Here is a 20,731-nt window from a genome sequence, read left to right as displayed (position 1 = left end):
AACTTTTTGTCACGTGAGCTGTACTCAACTGTGTGTCGACTTTGAGGTAAACAGGAGACATCTGATTCATGTTTTCAGCAAACTGGTCGACAATGAGACCGTTCGTGTCTTCTCTTGCACGGAGAGACCCCATTTGTTCACTGAGAAATTTTAATAATTTATTATCAACGTTTACCACACGAGCTGATGACGTCATTCAGCGTGTTATTCGAGTGGATCATGCAGGAGAGTTCGGTGCCGATCGAATCTACGCAGGCCAGATGACTGTCTTGGGTCGGACATCGAGCGGTCCGATCGTTCAAAAAATGTGGGACCAGGAAAAAATCCATTTACTAGAATTTCAAAATTTGGGAAGAAGTCGACGTGTTCGACCGACTGTGTTCATGCCTTTGTGGAATGTGGCTGGATTTTTGTTGGGCGCCGGGACCGCTCTGATGGGGAGCGAGGCCGCGATGGCGTGTACTGTGGCCGTCGAGGAAGTCATCGGCGAGCATTACAACAATCAGTTGAGGACTCTTGTGGAGGGTGAACACGCGTGTGATACTGAGTTACTGGACACGATAAAACGATGCAGAGATGATGAACTGGAACATTTAGAGATCGGGTTGCAGTTTGGAGCCGACAAGGCACCGTTTGTTGAAACTCTGTCGCAAGTTATCAAACAAGGCTGCAGAGCCGCTATTTGGTTGTCCGAGCGAGTATAGCAACTTCCTTTCAGCAGATTGTGACAACTAGCTTGTAATACCGGTGAATATCACTGATCTTGTTGTTAATGGTATTTAATTATTTAATATATATATATATATATATATATATATATATATATATATATATATATATATATATATATATATATATATATATATGAGTGTTTGCCTACTTGTGTTTGTATGCGGTGACTACCTGATTTTACTGGTGCATATAGGTCTATTGCTACAGTTATTGGTCATACACCAGCATAGTTCCTACTTTGATATTGCTGCAGAGTGACTCTAGACAAGTGTCTGCATGGAGTGTTCACTGTGACTCACATGAATGTCATTGTTAGTTTAGTTTATTTTGTGTGCAATTTTTATTGCTCTTAATTAATGAAATCATATCAAATCCATAAACATAAAAATCATTACAAACTGGCATGCTGCATGGCACATTGATATTACTGCAACAGAAGCTAAAAAATCATGAAAAAGAAAATTGTACGTGACTGTTAAGCATGATGCGTAGTCTATAGGTCTAATGAGTAGACATTTCACCAAACACTTCAACTGCTTGCAGTCTCAATCCTGCTCTAACCATTGCATTTTTCAAGCGTTGTTGTGTAGCATTTGCAGCAGCACTATTTTTCCACTGTTCAAGCATAGTTCTGGCTCTTGAGAATGGTGATGAAGTTTTCTTCTCAATGACATCTACTGCAGCCTGAGAAAACAATTTTGCATCAAGAAATGCTGCTACTTTATCCCAGACTGATTCAATTCTTGAGGCAGCTTCTACAATTTCATCATCACTCACAACTGCCACAGAAGCGGCTTGCTCTGCAGAGTATAAAAACATATAACACAGTTGTACATGTACAGTGGCTGAAATTTAGGCACTCATGCACCCTCTTGTTACAACCTCTAATGTGTGTAGGATGTACTCCAAGCATTTGGCTGCAACAATATTCCACAGTGTAAATACATCCACAAGACATTTCCACATGCATACAAGACAGTTAATTACCACTCTCTTAGTAGATAGCTGTCTACTCAATTGTGCAACTGCAGCATTGATTCCCAGCTGACACTAAAATATCATGAACCTGTGTCGACAGATTGTTTCAAGCTATCTGGTAGTTCATCGCCTGTTTCAATAAAGATCTGCAACCTGATCTGTGTGCTAGAGCCACCTTGTTGCACAGTTTAAGTCATACCTTACATTGGCCATTGACAGACCATCAGCTTATAATTAGTGACTCAAGAAACAACTTTGTTACACTTCTATGACTAAAATCGCAGCACTACACATGCACGAGTCATTAGCGTATCTTGTCCATTACTATATCAATGCTACGCCCTCCACATTCCAACACCAATCTCTACATACAATACAAACTGTCCAAGTTAGCCACCTGCTTCATCAAGAAAATAATGAAGACCCGATCCTCGAAGTAGCACACAACCACATTGCTTACTTAAGGATATCAATCAAACATGTTCATCAATAATCCAGTCAACTCTCTAGAGGTCGTCTTGGCTGTTTGTTTACTTAACTGAGTCCCTAGATACTCCAAGCAACCAAGTCAAATCAATCCAAATTTAAAAAACACAGACAAATTGGGATCCTTGGACGACAGTTTGACAACACCATCATTACACACATATGGAAATAGTTCAAATTCACTTGCTACTTCCATGAGATCGATGCACATCTTTGCCAAACGTTCATTAGTTGCATTGTGTGCTTCTCTAGACTTGCACCTAATGTCTAAATATATATGGCTATCAGAAAAGACGTTTTCCTTTATGATACTGTATGAAGTCTGGATCCATCGCTTCTACCCTATTTCCTAACCACACTGTACAAAGGCTTACAGTACTAAAATATTCAAATAAAACTCTTGAAGTGGTAGTACACATGTAAATTCATTTTGCAGTGGAGCAAACATGACATCCACTCTAAGAATGATACACATGCTGTAATTAACTAATTAAAACATTTGTTACTATAGCTATACATGCCACATGTAGAGTCTAGCAGCAAATACAAATAAATGACATTTATTACTGAACAGCTTGAGGTGAATATGTCCATTACTTTACCAAAACTGTTTTTGCCCCACCTGGTTCTCTCTCTCCAGTAACGTCCTGCATCCGTTGTCTGGTTGCATTTGTTGTTTCTCGTTGAGCTCCGGCTGCTTGTGCGCATAACTGCTCCATTTGTCTAACAGTACTCTTACACTGAGCCTCCAACCGTTGCATCTTCTGTACTAGTGGTTCCTGGTTTGCAGTCTTCTGCTCGAAAATTCTGTATTCAACTTCACGCTGTAACGGCAGACGGAAAACCTTTTGGCAATTGCAGATCAGATGCCGCAGCAAAATCTCCCGTGAAGCCATACGGTCTTCTTTGCAACCGTCTAGATGGCAGTAGCGAAGTGGCACATTGTCAACATGAAGAATGTACCTGATGCTAGGCAGACATTGTCCCATCTTGAAATTGATATCTTCCATAAGAAACTTTCTGTCCCGTGCGACTGCCGCTGGATTTCGAAAATCTTCAAACTTTGTTCGCACGATAGTAGTATAATCCAAAATTTCTGCTCCAAAAACTTGCAACGCAGCGTAGAACGCATCTGCTTCGTCTTTCGAACAACTACGTGACGTGGTATAAAACACGGCATTGATCCCTTCCATACACTCACTACAAGCGGACACAAGTCGCTGCAATTCTTCGTCGGGCGACAGTCGAGTGCCAGCGAGGCCAATTGTGTCAACAATCTTCAAGTTGTATTCTTCTCCTGATCGATCAACACGAATAGTTTGGCTGCATACAAACCGCGTACAGCTGGTGCTACTAAAACCTTCTTTAAATAGAACGGAGCCCGCTAGAGCGTTTGCGCAAGCCGATATTCCTGATCCTGATATTCCAATGACAACCACAGTTCGGTTGTTAGACATGTCTAGCGTAGTCTAATACGGGATACCAACCTACTCATACTACATTGTTGCCCGAGGCCCGGATTTTCGGGCTCGAGTATAGTAGTCGTTCATCGACCGACCGATCGACCGACCGACCGTATATATAGTTGGTTAGCACAGATGCAAATGAGGTATTTCGACCACTAGACGAGTAGTGCATGGTGTCATTACCGACCAATAGACGAACATGATGTCATCCTTAAGGCTCCACCCTCCACCTCTCTTTCTTTGGTAACTGCTAACGAGAATTCGGCCATCGGGCGTCCGTCCTGTACATGGTGTTAGTCCTTTGCTTTAGGGGTTTAGCACATAGAAGCAACGCCTATAGTTTACATTTGCACCACCGGCGTAACGTGGTCTTCAAGTTTGGGGGCAGATATATTAGGCCACAAACCACGCCCATTTCTCACGCAAAGCCACGCCCATTTCCTACTTTTTTAAACCGCAGTTTGTAGATATCTAAGTAAATTAGTATTAATGTCAGGTTACAAATAAACTGTAGATGTGGGACTGAGTACCGTCAGTGTGCGTATAAAGGAGTGCAAGGAAACACTGTTACCGTCCGTGCTAAAAAGGTTTCCATGGCTAGCTGAGATCGTCAAGAGTAAATGGCGTCTCGATGACAATAGAATCTAGAAGACCAATTCAGTGCAAACGACGTTGATCAGTTTTAGCATTTCCTAGTCTAGTGAGCAATATTGGTGTAGATATAGTTTTCTAATAAATAAATAGAATAAATCAGTGGAGAAAGTACCGTGGAGTGCAAGCAAATCATTGGTTAGGTAGCGGAGCCGCAGGAAATTTCATTTTCCCTATGTGGCCATGACTTCTCGACACTGACGGGAGGCTGAAAGTGTCATACGGGAACCGGACACTGCCAGGCTCACGTGAGTCTGGGGACGAGGCTAGGTTTTATCATACTGTAATGATAATATGTATTGTCACAGAGATATATACTTTCTGTTTGTGCTGACTTTGCACTCGGAAGTGACTAATGACGCAGCTGTATTTGTTTACCACACTGAGATATGTTACGTGATATTCCATTAACTGTACATTCTAGAGGTCACATTACAATACAAAGATGTTAGGTTAGAGTAGAGAAAGTCGCAGGCTATCAAGACAAAAAAGAACGGGAAGAGGAGTCAGAAATACCAAGCAACTACTTGCGAAACAAGAGCAACTGTGAGTTGATGTTAAGGCAGCGGACCACTAGTGTCCTTGCTAATTGGCTACTTCCTCTATTAGCAGCATTCTTGTTGTAAGACCATACCTTCGTAGTGAGTTACGAACCCTAACGACTCTTGATATGCAAAAGTCTTATCAAACAGCCTGTGTAATACATACGCTTTCGTTACCCTAACTATAGAAAATCCGGGAACTAGCGGTTTCGAACGATACCAAGATCGTCATTGTTCGCCCTATTGCGCAGAAGTTATTACAGATTTTCAAAGCGCAAAGTCAACGCGAACAGAGAGTAGTTAGCGTCGTCGTCGATTGTCAACATACTACTCTGAGATTAAGAGGACTGTCACTGTTTAATAACCTAGAATGATAGTTTTGCTTGAAGCGAAGTGACACGCCCAAAATGTTTGGGAGGCTCTAGTCTCCCCCAGCCCCCCACGCCCGACGCTACACCGGTGTTTGGACGTATATGTCTCCCGTACAACAACCAGGAGCGAGGGTGTGTAGCTGTACCTGACTTGTAACATTTTGCTTCTTCCACAGTGTTTCTGCATAGTGGTTCTGCAGTCTGCCAGCTTGAATTTTTGGTGTACGTGGCCGAGCGGCCGTGGTGTTGTTGCAAAGATCACTATAGCATTTGGCGTTTGACGGAAATTTGCGAAGGGGAACGTGCATTGTCCATGACAGCGTCTGTTTGTCGGACAAAGCGGCTCCGCTGAACTGTAAGTACGCTAGTGCGTCTCTATTCATTTTTGTTACGGTCTCCAAAGTCAGAGCGAACAGAAGCCTAATTAATCTACATGTGCACGTTTCTACAGTAGCTTTGGTTCTGTCTGGATCGATTTTGTGGTCGACAGATACCCTACTCATAGCATCAAACGTTGCGAACGAAGCCAGAGAGCAAAACAGGGAATCGTAAAAATTAACATAGCTAATCGATTGCAGAAGTGTCCGTCACAGTGGAAGAAGTACTTATCACTTGACAGTAACAAGACAAATCTCTCAGAGTTTCTCTTGCAAGAATGGATCAGACCAGACTATGCTGAATGTCTTCATCATCGCCTATTCTACGTGACTCACGATGCCAAATGCACCCTTCTAACAAGCAGTGATGGAGTTGCAGTTACTGCCCAATGTGTAGCAGATCTGGAATGTTGTCATGAAGAAGCTGCCACTCGTTTGCTACTTCATGCAGCACATGCGGCTACGATGGGTTTCGCGAGTGTAGTGATACGATTACCAGATACGGACGTTGCCATTTTGGCTTGCTCTTTGTGTCCTGGCATCCCCGCTCGCAATTTTTCCGAACAGGGACTAAAACGCGCTCATGGTTTATTGACATTTAAGCTGTGAGAAATTCCGTTAGTGAAAACGTTTGCGGCGCAATTCTAGGATTACACGCTCTAACTGCCTGTGATACTACATCTGCTTTCAAAAGGCGAGGGAAAAAGACTGGTCTAAAATTGTGCAATCGAATTCGCAATTATGTGATGGTATTCAACGACTTGGTGGTATATTTAATGTTTCTGATGATTTGTTTACTGTACGTGAAACGTTTGTTTGCCAGTTGTATAGATCAAAGACGAATGCCATTAAACCTAGACCATTCTGTCATAGCGCGACTAATTACCTTCAAGGTGCATACCGGCCGAGGGTTTGCACTTCTAGTGCTTCTTCATTCTCATCGGGCTCAGAACATAGTCGTACATTTCAACGTTCAACTGTAAGCACACTGTGGAAGCGGCAGCTAGGGTCCCAAACCGTAGTTTCCACCAGCTAATTCAGCTATGAGCCTATTAGTATGAAAAGAGACTTTGCAAAAGTCACGAGACTTGGCGAGTAGCGTACTCTAAACGTACAGTATAAGGCTGGGACTATGTGACTGTCACGCAGCAAGAATGTGCCACGCCTTCTTTGTGTTTCATTCGCTACTAGAGCGTCAACGTTCGTTCTCTCGTCTACTGCGTCTCGTTCCGTCTCCGTCGCGTGATTTTCCTTGTCTGCGTGTAACTTTGTTAAGAAAATTTCGCTGGCCAGTGCGTGAGGGCGAGACGAGGGCGCGTTAGCTAGTTGAAGTCCAATTGAATTTCATTCATGGGAATCGTGTTTGGGGCTCGCTCTTGGTGTCCGAGCTGATAGATTCAGAGGTGACGTCATCGCTAAGCATAGAATCGAGAGTAGAGAGAAACCAAACCTAAAGAAATTGAGAGAACAGATAAACTGCACTAGACACATACGGGTATTCAATGTACACACGTGTCACAACTTTTGGTCACGTGAGCTGTACTCTAGACTTTGAGGCAAACCGGGAGACATCTGATTCATGTTTTTAGCAAAATGGTCGACAATGAGACCGTTCGTGTCTTCTCTTGCACGGAGAGACCCCATTTGTTCACTGAGAAATTCTAATAATTTATTATCAACGTTTACCACACGAGCTGATGACGTCATTCAGCGTGTTATTCGAGTGGATCATGCAGGAGAGTTCGGTGCCGATCGAATCTACGCAGGCCAGATGACTGTCTTGGGTTGGACATCGAGTGGTCCGATCGTTCAAAAAATGTGGAACGAGGAAAAAATCCATTTACTAGAATTTCAAAATTTGGGAAAAAGTTGACGTGTTCGACCGACTGTGTTCATGCCTTTGTGGAATGTGGCTGGATTTTTGTTGGGTGCCGGGACTGCTCTGATGGGGAGCGAGGCTGCGATGGTGTGTACGGTGGCCGTTGACGAAGTCATCGGCGAGCATTACAACAATCAGTTGAGGACTCTTGTGGAGGGTGAACACGCGTGTGATACTGAGTTACTGGACACGATAAAACGATGCAGAGACGATGAACTGGAACATTTAGGGATCGGGTTGCAGTTTGGAGCCGATAAGGCACCGTTTGTTGAAACTCTGTCGCAAGTTATCAAACAAGGCTGCAGAGCCGCTATTTGGTTGTCCAAGCGAGTATAGCAACTTCCTTTCAGCAGATTGTGACAACTAGCTTGTAATACCGGTGAATATCACTGATCTTGTTGTTGATGGTATTTAATTATTTAAAAATAAATGAGTGTTTGCCTACTTGTGTTTGTATGCGGTGACTACCTGATTTTACTGGTGCATACAGGTCTACTGCTACAGTTATTGGTCATACACCAGCATAGTGCCTACTTTGATATTGCTGCAGAGTGACTCTAGACAAGTGTCTGCATAGAGTGTTCACTGTGACTCACATGAATGTCATTGCTAGTTTTAGTTTATTTTGTGCAATTTTTATTGCTGTTGATGAAATCATATCAAATCCATAAACATAAAAATCATTACAAACTGGCATGCTGCATGGCACATTGATATCACTGCAACAGAAGCTAGAAATATTATGAAAAAGAAAGTTGTACATGACCGCCAAACATGATGTATGGTCTATAGGTCTAATGAGTAGACATTTCACCAAACACTTCAACTGCTTGCAGTCTCAATCCTGCTCTAACCATTGCATTTTTCAAGCATTGTTGTGTAGCATTTGCAGCAGCACTATTTTTCCACTGTTCAAGCATAGTTCTGGCTCTTGAGAATGGTGATGAAGATTTCTCCACAATAACATCTACTGCAGCCTGAGAAAACAATTTTGCATCAAGAAATGCTGCTACTTTATTCCAGACTGATTCAATTCTTGAGGCAACTTCTACGATTTCATCATCATTCACAACTGCCACAGAAGTGGCTAGCTCTGTAGAGTAGAAACAGCATTGACCAACACAAACATATACCTATACATATACATATACATACATACATACATACATACATACATACATACATACATACATACATACATACATACATACATACATACATACATACATACATATATATATATATATATACACCCACACAACATTTCCACATGCATACAAGACAATTAACACTCTCATAATAGGCAGCTGTCTACTCAATTGTGCAACTGCATCAATCCCCAGCTGACACAAAAATGTCATAAACCTAGCTGTGTCGACAGATTGTTTCAAGCTATCTGGTAGTTCATCACCTGTTTCAATAAAGACTGCAACCTGATTTGTGTGCTAGAGACACTTTGTTGCACAGTTTAATCAATGCTTCGATTAGCAATTGACGATGTGCCCTATCACCAAGATTGCCACACCAAGTTTCTAACATGGCTTGATCTTGAAGTTCAGGCTTATCTAGTTGACACTTTATTGCTGCAAGATTACCTAGTACTGTAAACTAGTTCGGATCTAACGTCAAGGCAAACTCTTCCAACCAGCTTTGCATACCTTCAGCAAGATGATGTAGCTCCTTTGCAGTAACATTCTCATCACCTTTACAAGCTACAAAAAACAAACATGCAATATATTATTCTTTCAATTTTCATATAAGCAACTTACAAGACCTAACATGCAATAACATGATTGCTATATATATATATATATATATATATATATAATTAGCTCTCTTATAGTTAACAGAAACTCAACTTTGTGAATAGTTTGACAACGGGCTTTTGTATAAACATGTCTGACTAAGTAAGAACAAGACCTTCATGTTTGACATTATCTACAGCAGTCATTTTGGTAGTTTGCTCTTTCAACCATCAAAATTGAAATAGACTTTGTAATATATACAGAAACAAGTACTGTCTAAAAAGTTGCAAATGCAATGCAATCCAAAATATTATCTCTCATTTGCCAATGACTTGACTCTGATACTGCCTTAATTATAATAATAAATGAAATACCTCAGTCAATTAACAAAAACACATAAATCAAAGACAGCACGCAGCAATCTTTTCCTAATTAAAACAAAAACTTATTAATATTTCTATCAGTACTAGTCAAAATCGGAAATTGTATGTTACTTTGGTAAGAACTGGTAACTCATATGTCACACAAATCTCAAGTTGATATCATAGACTTTAATGTGTAAACAACTACCTGAAATCACATAAACTCTGTAGAAGCCAGATTGCATACATGCAAGTCACCAACTAGTTCTCCTGTAAATTGTATTCATAGGCATCCAAATATTGTTCAATACATGACTTCAAGTCTCTTCGATGTATAGTTGTTAAAAACCAATCAAATATTCCTGTAACTATTTGCAAAAGCTCTCACAAGTACTGTAGCTGTTGATAAACACACTACAGTGATTGGCATTTTTAGCCACCATCAAGTCTGTAGAACACTAACTGGATCATTCAACATACTAGATGACAATAGGTAACATACTAGTAGTACATAACACATTAGATAAACTAGCTATTAAAACGCAATTGTACTAACATGCATTAATTATCACCAATAATTATTCTTACTTGTGGGCAAGAGTGGACTCGGCTTTGCACTGTCTGTCTCTGATCCCTACAAAGACAACCAATCAGAGCATACAAGACAATTCAAAATGTCTTATTAGTAACCATCAAATTCATTAAAACAAACATAAAAACACAAATAATTAGGAAGAATAATCAAACAGACTACACATGCAACAACCATCAGATGCTGTTGCCTTTGGAAAAAGTCTATCTCTTGATGACAAATACACTAAAAATCTATTAGACCGAACAAATAAGCAACAACCATCAGGTGCAGTTGTCAACAGTTTAGACATTAACATAATTGAGTTGCATATACATGGCCATAATTATGGAGCCCCCCATAACAGCTAAGGCATGGAAGTCAACAGAACGTTGCAGATCTATGAATATACCTGCTAACCCGCTGATTCTACATCAAATAATACCATTTGGGTATTTATGTTGTTCTGATTGGACGCTTTGACAAAACCCGTAGCAACAACAAAAAAGATTGAGGGAATGACCAGACTAACCAATGCCGCCATGCATTACCATGTCCAAACGTTCATGTTGTGATGCTACAAGAGCAGATGAGAACAGACTCACAATATGCAAGTAGACTGAAACGTATAGTCTTTGAGTATGTCTTCTGACATAAACAAAAGTCATTTTATCGTTTAGAAGCTTTTTGAAAACAATTTCATTATTAACTTCCGATATTTACTGGTTGAACTGACAGCAAGAAGCAGTCATGTATCTCAACAGGTCACACATCACCTCCAATCACAGACATGCAGATGGCATAATCAGAGCCATTACCTCACCATTATGACTTGTTGATTTACTAAAAAGGGCAGCGGTCACTGTAGATGCATGTACTTGCAGTGGCCGAGAAAGTCCAATACTTTTTAATCTAAAAGTCACATGCTCAGGGTGGCTCCATAATTATGCCCATGTAGCTGACATTAACAGATAACTCAAACAGTAAACTATCTGCATGACGACTGCATGTTGTCAACATTCCTGTGATCACAGCTCAAAGTTGCTACAGTTTCAGTACAGAAGTAAATATTGATAACCTGATTATTGCAAAATATTGAATGCACACTAGTTCATCTGAATGATCTCTCACTCACCCTGCCGTCACAAGGAGTCATTACTAGAGCAACTTTTTCATCACCCTGCGTAACATCTATGATACAAGTGTTCGGAAAAGAGGTATCTGTATCTGTGAGCTCCACAGTTACGGCAAATTTCTTGTCCAAACATATCCATTTGTGCCAAAATCCAGCAGCGGGTACAGGCTAAAGATACATGCATAACACACATTACAAATACACCACTGTATATGTGGGCATACACTATTACCGGTAGCTGTGAAGTACCCCTCCAAGCGCCACGTGTAACACTAAACTCAATATTGCCTTCAAACTTCATTTTCATGTCTTGATCCACACAAAAAAAGGAACGCCTTGGTAATACTTTTGTTGTTTCATTCTCCCTCATCCGCTAATACAAACACAAGCAATTGTTTCATTATATAATTAACTAGTAGCAAAAAAGCTCATAATATTGTAATAAATGTACCTCAATAACCTCCTGACACTGATCATGGCAGTGAATAGTGAGATTCCAAGTATTCACTGTAGGTGTTGGTTGATACCCACACACAGAAAAAAGCATAGTTTTTGAAGCCAGAAACATGTCAGTAGGCTTTCCAAACCAATAGTGCCAACACAAGTGTTTTATGCTCAAAGTACCACTGGCAATGTCATACTGACTATCTACATCTTCGACATTCACTTGTTCTAAATCAGAATTAAATGTCACTATGGATTTTGGCTGCCATGATTGAGGCGAAGTAGAAGTATCGCACATAGCTCTCATGAGTGACAAATGCCATCCTTTTGAATCAACTGGTGGAGGAAGGTATACCTGTAAATGTTTGAGGAATGTTAATTCATGAGGTTCAAAGGCATAAAGTGGGCTCAAAATGTATCCATCATTGGCTTTGGCAGAGGGTGGTATTAGTCTTTCATCAACAAACAGATGCATTTTTATGTTCACTGGTTTTGTCACAGCACCTTCAGGAACCAAAACAGACAAACTTCCTGAGCTATAGCGTCCACCTTCAAGACCAACCATCATCTCCAGTGTTGCAATTGGCTTTACTTGTTCCATCTCTGTGGCACACAAGAGTGAAATTAGCAAATCTACTTACTCCTAACTAGTAATTATCTAAAATTAATAAGATAGACAGAAAAATATCACAATACCATAGAACTTAGCTAACATACTCCTTTAGTAAAGCACACAACACTAAATTAAGTGCCTGAACTGACTTTTCTGCTAACTAGAAACAAAGACTTTTGCAGCAATGCATTGTGTCCCTGCAGATAACCCAAGATCATTATTAACTTCAATTGATTGAAAACTCTCAATGTCTACTTCTTATACTGTATTATGTTACTATGCCTTCACACTCTCACATATTACACAAAACATACAACTGCCCACAAGCCACACATATAGACAACTGGAGAAGACAAAAATGTGTTAAGTTACAAGCTGCTATTCCCTAAGATTATATATACGTAGTTGTACTGCATATGGTTAAGACAATTAACTGCTCCTTGCAAACGCTACAATCAATAAAAGATGAGCATGAGAATTGAGAAGTCTAAGACAGCCATACTTCCATCTGAAGACCATTCTAAAACCAACACCATATCCTTCTCAACAGTCTAGAATTATTCAAGATTCAACTAAGGAAGGCTTAAAATGCAACATAAAATATTAAACTGTTCAACACCAACATTGTTAAAATCTAAATAATTAACTAAATACTCACTAGTAGCAATGTTGCTTTCATCATCATTGGTCTAAACACAATACCCATCAGTCTGCAATACCTTATATTCACCCGTGCTTCTTACATTCAATATCTTTCGATCAGAATCACTTTCAATTAACACCTCAACTGTTTTGCTATTTCCTTTCTGATATGCAACTTGTAGTGATGTGTTGCCATTGCCATCTGTAGCATTCACATGAGCTCCTTTTGCTATAAGCATCACAGAAATTGTAGGACAATCTCTATTGCTGCAAGCCGCCTTATGAAGAGCAGTTTGATGAAATTTATTAGTAGCAAACACATCAACATTGCAATCCAACAGATGTTTAACTGTTGTGACTAAACCAGACTCACATGCCAAGTGTAGTGGTTGGTTGCCATCTTTATCCACTGCATCAATCTTGGCTTTATGTTCTACTAAATTAGAACACAATTTATGACAGTCTTTCAATCCATCAGCAGCTGTATGTAGTGGTGTTTGTCCATCAGCATTCAATGAATTTGCATTTTCTCCATTGGAGAGCAACAGAAGACTTGCTTCTATATGATCTTGTTCACATGCCAAGTGTAGTGGTTGGTTGCTATCTTTATCCACTGCATCAATCTTGGCTTTCTGTTCTACTAAACTAGAACATAACTCAGATAGCTCAGACAATTTACAGACGATATGTAGTGGTGTTAGTCCCTTTTTATTCACAGCACTAGCATTTGCTCCATTAGAAAGCAAGAGCTGACTGATTTCTGTATGGTGGTGTTCACATGCGAAATGTAGTGGTTGGTTGCCATCTTTATCCACTGCATCAATCTTGGCTTCATGTTCTAGCAAAATAGAACATAATTGAGAACAGTCTTTCCATCCACCAGCAGCTGTATGTAGTGGTGTTTGTCCCTTTTCATTCACTGCATTGGCATTTGCTCCATTAGAGAGCAACAGAAGACTTGTTGCTATATGACCTTGTGCACATGCCAAGTGTAGTGGTTGGTTGCCATCTTCATCCACTGCATCAATCTTGGCTTTGTATTGTAGTAAAAGAGAACATAACTCAGATAACTCAGAACATTCATCGACTACAATATGTAGTGGTGTTAGTCCCTTTTTATTCACTGCACTAGCATTTGCTCCATTAGAAAGCAAGAGTCGACAGATCTCTGTATGGTGCAATTCACATGCTAAGTGTAGTGGTTGGTTGCCATCTTTATCCACTGCATCAATCTTAGCATTGTGTTGTAGTAAAAGAGAACATAACTTAGATAGCTCAGACGATTTACTGACTACGATATGTAGTGGTGTTTGTCCCATTACATTCACTGCACTAGCATTTGCTCCATTAGAAAGCAAGAGTCGACTGATTTCTGTATGGTGCCGTTTACATGCTAAGTGTAGTGGTTGGTTACCATCTTTATCCACTGCATCAATCTTGGCGTTGTGTTGTAGTAAAAGAGAACATAACTCAGATAGCTCAGGCCTACTACCGACTACGATATGTAGTGGTGTTTGTCCCATTCCATTCACTGCACTAGCATTTGCTCCATTCTTAGAAAGCAAGAGTTGACTGATTTCTGTATGGCGACATTTACATGCTAAGTGTAGTGGTTGGTTACCATCTTTATCCACTGTATCAATCTTGGCGTTGTGTTGTAGTAAAAGAGAACATAACTCAGATAGCTCAGACGATTTACTGACTACGATATGTAGTGGTGTTTCTCCCATTACATTCACTGCACTAGCATTTGCTCCCTTAGAAAGCAAGAGTCGACTGATTTCTGTATGGTGCCATTTACATGCTAAGTGTAGTGGTTGGTTACCATATTTATCCACTGCATCAATCTTGGCGTTGTGTTGTAGTAAAAGAGAACATAACTCAGATAGCTCAGACCTATTACAGACTACGATATGTAGTGGTGTTTGCCCCTTTTTATTCACTGCACTAGCATTTGCTTCCTTAGAAAGCAAGAGTCGACTGATTTCTGTATGGCGCCGTTTACATGCTAAGTGTAGTGGTTGGTTGCCATCTTTATCCACTGTATCAATCTTGGCGTTGTGTTGTAGTAAAAGAGAACATAACTCAGATAGCTCAGACGATTTACTGACTACGATATGTAGTGGTGTTTCTCCCATTACATTCACTGCACTAGCATTTGCTCCCTTAGAAAGCAAGAGTCGACTGATTTCTGTATGGTGCCATTTACATGCTAAGTGTAGTGGTTGGTTACCATATTTATCCACTGCATCAATCTTGGCGTTGTGTTGTAGTAAAAGAGAACATAACTCAGATAGCTCAGACCTATTACAGACTACGATATGTAGTGGTGTTTGCCCCTTTTTATTCACTGCACTAGCATTTGCTTCCTTAGAAAGCAAGAGTCGACTGATTTCTGTATGGCGCCGTTTACATGCTAAGTGTAGTGGTTGGTTGCCATCTTCATCCACTGCATCAGTTTTGGCGTTGTGTCGTAGTAAAAGAGAACATAACTCAGATAGCTCAGACCTATTACCGACTACGATATGTAGTGGTGTTTGTCCCATTCCATTTACTGCACTAGCATTTGCTCCCTTAGAAAGCAAGAGTCGACTGATTTCTGTATGGTGCTTTTCACATGCTAAATGTAGTGGTTGGTTGCCATCTTCATCCACTGCATCAATCTTGGCTTTGTATTGTAGTAAAACAGAACATAACACAGATAGCTCAGACAAATTACTGACTACGATATGTAGTGGTGTTTGTCTGTTTTCATTTAATGCATTTGCATCTACTCCACTAGAAAGCAAGAAGGCACTACATTTGGTATGTCCTTTCTGACATGCCAAGTGTAGTGGTTGGTTGTCATCTTTATCCACTGCATTAATCTTGGCTTTATGTTCTACTAAAATAGAACACAATTCAGGACAGTCTTTCCATCCACCAGCTGCAGTATGTAGTGGTGTTTGTCTAGCTATATTCAATGCAACTGCATCTGCACCCCAAGAGAGCAGCACATTACTTGATTTTGTATGACCTCTTCTACACGCCAAGTGAAGTGGCTGGTTACCATCTCCATCCACTGCATTAAGCCTAGCTCCAAGTCCTAGTAACATAGAACACAAATCAGGACAGTCTTTCCATCCACCAGCTGCTGCATGTAGCAGTGTATCTTTAGTTCTATTTGAAACATTTAAGTCTGATTTTCGATTTCTGTACTGAAATACAGAGATGTCACCATTTTGAGCTGCTCTGTACAAATCATCTCCATAATCTTTCATTGATTCATCATGGGCTATGAAAGGCTTATGTATAGATTCATTTGCTAAAAGTACAGGTTCTTTTAGTTGTTTGTTTAGAGCATTCACATCAGCCCCATGAGAAAACAGTAAATTTGCAGTGAAGGAATGTCTTTCTTTGCATGCCAAGTGTAGTGGTGCGTTGCCATCTTTATCCACTGCATTAACCTTGGCTTTATGTTTTAGTAGAATAGAACACAATTCAGGACAGTCTTCCTCTCCACCAGCTGCTGTGTGCAGTGGTGTTTGTCCATCTTTATTCACAGCATTTACATCAGCTCCACCCTCCACTAACAGCAGGACATCACTATGAATGTAACCTTTACTAATCGCTTTGTGTAAAGCATGGTTACCAAGACGATCTGCTATATTCACACTCTCATTGGTTACTAGTGAACGATACAGAGCGGAAGACTGGAAAGAATCAAGAGCAATGAGAAGAGGAGTGTCACCATTTGTGTTGACAGCAGTAACATCAGCACTGTGATCAATTAACAGTTTACAGATATCCGAACAATTGCCAGATGCAGCGAGATGAAGCGGCTGACATCCATCTACGTCTGTCTGACTGACGTTGGCGCCTCGTGACAGCAAGAATGCACAATCCCTCCTTTTTCCAAGTAAAACAGCGTAGTGTAGAGCTGTTCTCCGCCGTTCATCCTCATCATTCACGTTCCCTCCCTGTTCAATGAGTCGTTGAACCTCATCCCAGTCTCTAATGCGCGCAGCTTGAACGACATTTCGTTTCATCTCTTTGCGCTTATGTTCTCAAAACGTTCACTACCTAAATTTAGATAATCAATCGATCACACAGTACAATCACTTATTCAGCTCTCTATCAAACGATTCATTTCTCTTACAGAATCTCGCAACACCACAATGAGAAGTTGAAACGGACTCCACCCAAGCAATCAACTCGTGACCAGAGACTTCGTCATTCCCGGATAGTCAATCCTCGGAGCGGCGATGACTCACACTGGTACGTGTGTACGCGGCACTACGCCTTGTGGTCGCATGTAGCGCTCAGTGCTGTATCGCTAGCTCTAGCATTGACTAACTTCGTGGCTGAGAATTGTGGCTAGCAACCGTTGTTTCGACAAACATCTAGCCTCGAACGTCCAGACCAGAGAGCGCGCGAAGTGCGAACCAGAAGCACATGTACTAATCAAAAGCGATGCTAAACGGTAGACACTAGACTATGTACACTTTACGGACGACCGATGGCCGAATTCTCGTTACCAGCTGCCAAACAAAGAGAGGTGGAGCCCTATGATGACATCATGTTCGTCTAGAGTGGTCGTCGGAATGGCTTCATTTGCATTAGCGCTAATCGACTGTATCTACTAGTAGGTATACGGTCCAGGACTGCACGGTCGTACATACAGTATGGTCGTCAGCCAGAGGACTACTAAGGAATATCCGAGCCTCGGATAGTAATGAGATGCAAGGATACCGCGCTTTTGCATTACACAAACGATCATTTGTAAAATGTTGTGACGGCATGAAACGACGAGTCGGCAGAACGCAAGCTACTCTAATCGTTTGACTAGCGAGACTAGCGCTCGACCATCTGTCAAAGGTGATGGTCTAGCGACGCTGCTGTGAGTAGTCTAGTCGGTAGTTCTCAAATACCTGCCCTCTATACACCTTAATTAATTAAAGCACCTCATATTTATATGAAACGCACGGCTAAAAGGTATTGTGTTGCTTGTTTTTTTGCCCTCTAGACACCTTAAAAAGCACCTCTTTCCAAATTTACCCTACCATGCAAACGCCAACCATCTCTCGTTGCTCGTCTTCCCTCTTCCTCCCGTCTCGGGGCTGCACCTCCCTAGGCCCCCGAGACGGGTTGAAGATATTGTGGTTAGCATAAACTTTAAACTTTTTTTCTTTTTGGATCCTTTTTTGGGTTTACATTATCTCTCGTGCCAGCATGATTTTCATTGCTAAAACGTGCTAGGACCAGATGTTGGTCCAAGGTTCTATATTTAACACGGACTTCGCCAGAAGCATACGGCTTCAAAGTGTATGGCTCACTAGAGATAGAGTCAGCTACTGGAATATTCGAGAAAGAATTCAGGCTGAGGTATTGGCTTGAAATCCAAAGCTTAACTCTGAAGAAACAACAACTGCATGGAATTGTCAGCACTGCCTGGACGCTACAGAAATCAGCTTTACTCAAATTAGAACTGCAACAACTTGAACAGCTGGAGCAGCCAGTTACAGACCCTGACCCCCCCCCCCCCCCCGACTCAAGAAGACAGACAAGCAAGGAACGTTGAGAAAATGGAAATTGCTCACGTTGCCATAGAAAAAACTCACGAGCACCTAAAGAGTCTTAAATCTCTAGTCATGCTTCCTTCCAACACAGCAAGTGCAGCAAGCAGACAAGCTTTGAAAAAAGAACAACAGAAACAGAATCAAGGCTAAATGCAGACATTCATGTGCTCAAAAGAGCTCAAAATGCCTTGAGAAAAGCTATTATAAACAGAAAACCGATGTAGAGAACCACCTGTGGCATCAACAAACTGAGTATCAGGAAACTGACACTCATCTGAATGAAGCAAAGGTGGCTCTTGATGAAAAGTTCAGCAACCTTCAGTTGTAAGTCTGGACCAATTGTCACCAGTCTTGAGACCAGGCACAGCAGAATTAAATCTAATTTCTGTCAATCTGTTTGTGATAGAATCAGCACTGACAAAGAAGAAAGCTATGATGTTAACGAAATTTCAGAAAATACAGAAACTGCTCCTGAATCAAGTATGTAGAACACAAGTCAGTTTTGTCTGTCTTTCAATATAATTTTTTCTTATATATGCATCTGTAGGTATAGATGTATGCATGTATGTATGTATGTAAAAGCTGTAAGGTAACTAAGTTTTTATACTGAGTCTTAAGGACTCTTTAATAAAACTGAAAAATGTATGTATGTATGTATGTGGCTCAATTAGTTAGAGTGTGCAGTTGGAGATTGGCAACATCCGGGACCTTCAGGTCAGAGTTTAAGTGCGGGAGAGCCACACACATAAATTCCCTTGGGTAAGGAATTAACATACAATTGCCTCACTCTCCGGAGTGTCAGTTCTGTCCAAGAAGAAGAAGAAGTGACATATAGACAGTGACTGCTGATAGCATTGTAGCATCATAGCATTGTAGCACCATAGCATTGTAGCATCATAGCATTGTAGCATCGTAGCATAGTCATTGCAGTATCGAACCCGAACCTTAGGGGCTCTTGTATGTACGTAGGTACAAAAAATGTATGGCAGAAGTGCCAGAAACTACCACGGACGGCAATCATAAGCAGTTTTAAATGGGCACTCAGAGATTTCATCAGACCCTGTTGGTCTAGACACACAGCAACAGAATCATTTTATAAGTTTTGGGTACCATTGGTTGAGTCTGTAACACCAGTGATTAGATTTCATAGTGTACTGTCATTTTTTGTACGTTTTTATTGGAGTCGCAGACTCCTACATACAAAAGAAAAAAATTACGTAAGCATGTATGCAAATCAAAAGCAGGTCCATTTTCTCATCAAAGACACAAAAGGCATTAGAGAAGTCATGTATGTATGAAGGTTTCTCTCATGTATGTAATACTGGCACAAGTGAGAAACCTTTCCACCACCAGCTCTATATATATTTGCCTATTTCAAGTGGAGTCTAAAGCATCACATCAAGATATGTCTAAATTTCAAATTCAGCATTTGCATACATAAACTGTAAAAAGTTGTGTTACATGATAGTTTGGAACATTGAACATGAATAGCTAGCTAGGTAGTTCTAGTATTTCTACTTTAATTTTGCAATTTTGTTAGCAGTCAGATCAACCCTTTTACTAAAAACAGTATGTAAGTGAGTCTTAAATAGGCTCAAGAGTCCAGCCGGTCGTTTCTCCGCCAGGGGGGGGAGATGACCAGCTGGACACTCAAGCCTAAGTCTTAAAGGACCCTTTAACAAAATGTACGTATGTATGTACATAAAAAAAGATACTAAGAGAAAGTCATCACTGTAACAGTAGACATACCATCATCATCATGTATGTATATGTATGTATGTATGTACAAAACTAAATTCTACGTATGCATGAATGTTGTCACTTTATATAACCGTGGACCCTAGAGACCCTTGTAACAAAAAAATATGTATTGCTATTGCCAAACTTGTATGACCCGGCTCAGCTACAGTATGTTGTTTTAGCAGATGGCAGTCAAGAGTAGTTCAAGCAGCCAGCGTACGGTGAACCACAGAACTCTCTCTGGATCGGATCTGTCATGAATTCTTGGAACTTGAACAGAAAGCTAGATATTGTGTTTATACTATCGTTATGTCTCTGGCATGACACCTTTAGTAGACCTAATAGCCCTCCCCTTGGATGCCTTAGTCACAGTGTTGATCATGAGATTGCAGATGCATATCATGATCAACTTGTATGGACGGCCATTTTAGAATTGTCG

The 20,731-nt window shown here is 40.7% G+C and overlaps 5 protein-coding genes across 5 annotated transcripts; 2 read left to right on the top strand and 3 right to left on the bottom strand.

Moving 5' to 3' along the window:
- Positions 1 to 5: 5 nt before the first annotated feature.
- LOC134185036 (5-demethoxyubiquinone hydroxylase, mitochondrial-like) lies at positions 6 to 744 on the top strand. Its single transcript, XM_062652820.1, has one exon. It carries the CDS (start codon positions 69 to 71, stop codon positions 702 to 704), a length of 636 nt encoding a protein of 211 aa, XP_062508804.1. The 5' UTR covers positions 6 to 68; the 3' UTR covers positions 705 to 744.
- Positions 745 to 1,067: 323 nt separating this feature from the next.
- Positions 1,068 to 3,655, bottom strand: LOC134194046 (uncharacterized). Its single transcript, XM_062662949.1, has 2 exons — positions 2,819 to 3,655; positions 1,068 to 1,532 (listed from the first exon to the last, which is right to left on the bottom strand). Exons 1-2 carry the CDS (start codon positions 3,651 to 3,653, stop codon positions 1,234 to 1,236), a joined length of 1,134 nt encoding a protein of 377 aa, XP_062518933.1. The 5' UTR covers positions 3,654 to 3,655; the 3' UTR covers positions 1,068 to 1,233.
- A 3,551-nt stretch (positions 3,656 to 7,206) lies between these two features.
- Positions 7,207 to 7,818, top strand: LOC134178284 (5-demethoxyubiquinone hydroxylase, mitochondrial-like). Its single transcript, XM_062645174.1, is given in 1 exon segment — positions 7,207 to 7,818. A coding segment is annotated over 1 exon segment (612 nt).
- Positions 7,819 to 8,146: 328 nt separating this feature from the next.
- On the bottom strand, positions 8,147 to 12,429 carry LOC134190396 (uncharacterized). The gene is made up of 6 exons (XM_062658851.1): positions 11,747 to 12,429; positions 11,528 to 11,668; positions 11,296 to 11,463; positions 10,178 to 10,223; positions 9,141 to 9,194; positions 8,147 to 8,575 (listed from the first exon to the last, which is right to left on the bottom strand). The coding sequence occupies exons 1-6, from the start codon at positions 12,338 to 12,340 to the stop codon at positions 8,277 to 8,279; spliced, it is 1,302 nt and encodes a 433-aa protein (XP_062514835.1). The 5' UTR covers positions 12,341 to 12,429; the 3' UTR covers positions 8,147 to 8,276.
- A 491-nt stretch (positions 12,430 to 12,920) lies between these two features.
- LOC134178199 (ankyrin-3-like) lies at positions 12,921 to 17,022 on the bottom strand. Its single transcript, XM_062645058.1, has 8 exons — positions 16,593 to 17,022; positions 15,346 to 16,445; positions 14,938 to 15,159; positions 14,616 to 14,751; positions 13,609 to 14,162; positions 13,096 to 13,566; positions 13,011 to 13,041; positions 12,921 to 12,934 (listed from the first exon to the last, which is right to left on the bottom strand). The coding sequence occupies exons 1-8, from the start codon at positions 17,020 to 17,022 to the stop codon at positions 12,921 to 12,923; spliced, it is 2,958 nt and encodes a 985-aa protein (XP_062501042.1).
- Positions 17,023 to 20,731: the final 3,709 nt, after the last annotated feature.

This window comes from Corticium candelabrum, chromosome 1 (genome assembly GCF_963422355.1).
Source record: "Corticium candelabrum chromosome 1, ooCorCand1.1, whole genome shotgun sequence".
NCBI lineage: Eukaryota > Metazoa > Porifera > Homoscleromorpha > Homosclerophorida > Plakinidae > Corticium > Corticium candelabrum.
This window is presented reverse-complemented; position numbering and strand designations above follow the sequence as displayed.

Excerpts from the sequence above, each read along its gene's own strand:
- LOC134185036 (XM_062652820.1), top strand. The coding sequence starts at position 69 with ATGTTTTCAGCAAACTGGTCGACAATGAGACCGTTCGTGTCTTCTCTT.
- LOC134194046 (XM_062662949.1), bottom strand. The coding sequence starts at position 3,653 with ATGTCTAACAACCGAACTGTGGTTGTCATTGGAATATCAGGATCAGGA. Across the intron at positions 1,533-2,818 it reads TACTGGAGAGAGAGAACCAG|AGCAAGCCGCTTCTGTGGCA; the intron begins GTGGGGCAAAAA and ends TATACTCTGCAG.
- LOC134190396 (XM_062658851.1), bottom strand. The coding sequence starts at position 12,340 with ATGGAACAAGTAAAGCCAATTGCAACACTGGAGATGATGGTTGGTCTT. Across the intron at positions 11,464-11,527 it reads GGGGTACTTCACAGCTACCG|CCTGTACCCGCTGCTGGATT; the intron begins GTAATAGTGTAT and ends ATGTATCTTTAG. Across the intron at positions 8,576-9,140 it reads GCTACATCATCTTGCTGAAG|AGCTAGCCACTTCTGTGGCA; the intron begins GTATGCAAAGCT and ends TCTACTCTACAG.
- LOC134178199 (XM_062645058.1), bottom strand. The coding sequence starts at position 17,022 with ATGAAACGAAATGTCGTTCAAGCTGCGCGCATTAGAGACTGGGATGAG. Across the intron at positions 15,160-15,345 it reads AGGAAGCAAATGCTAGTGCA|GGAGCAAATGCTAGTGCAGT; the intron begins GTGAATAAAAAG and ends TTGCTTTCTAAG. Across the intron at positions 14,752-14,937 it reads AGGAAGCAAATGCTAGTGCA|GGAGCAAATGCTAGTGCAGT; the intron begins GTGAATAAAAAG and ends TTGCTTTCTAAG.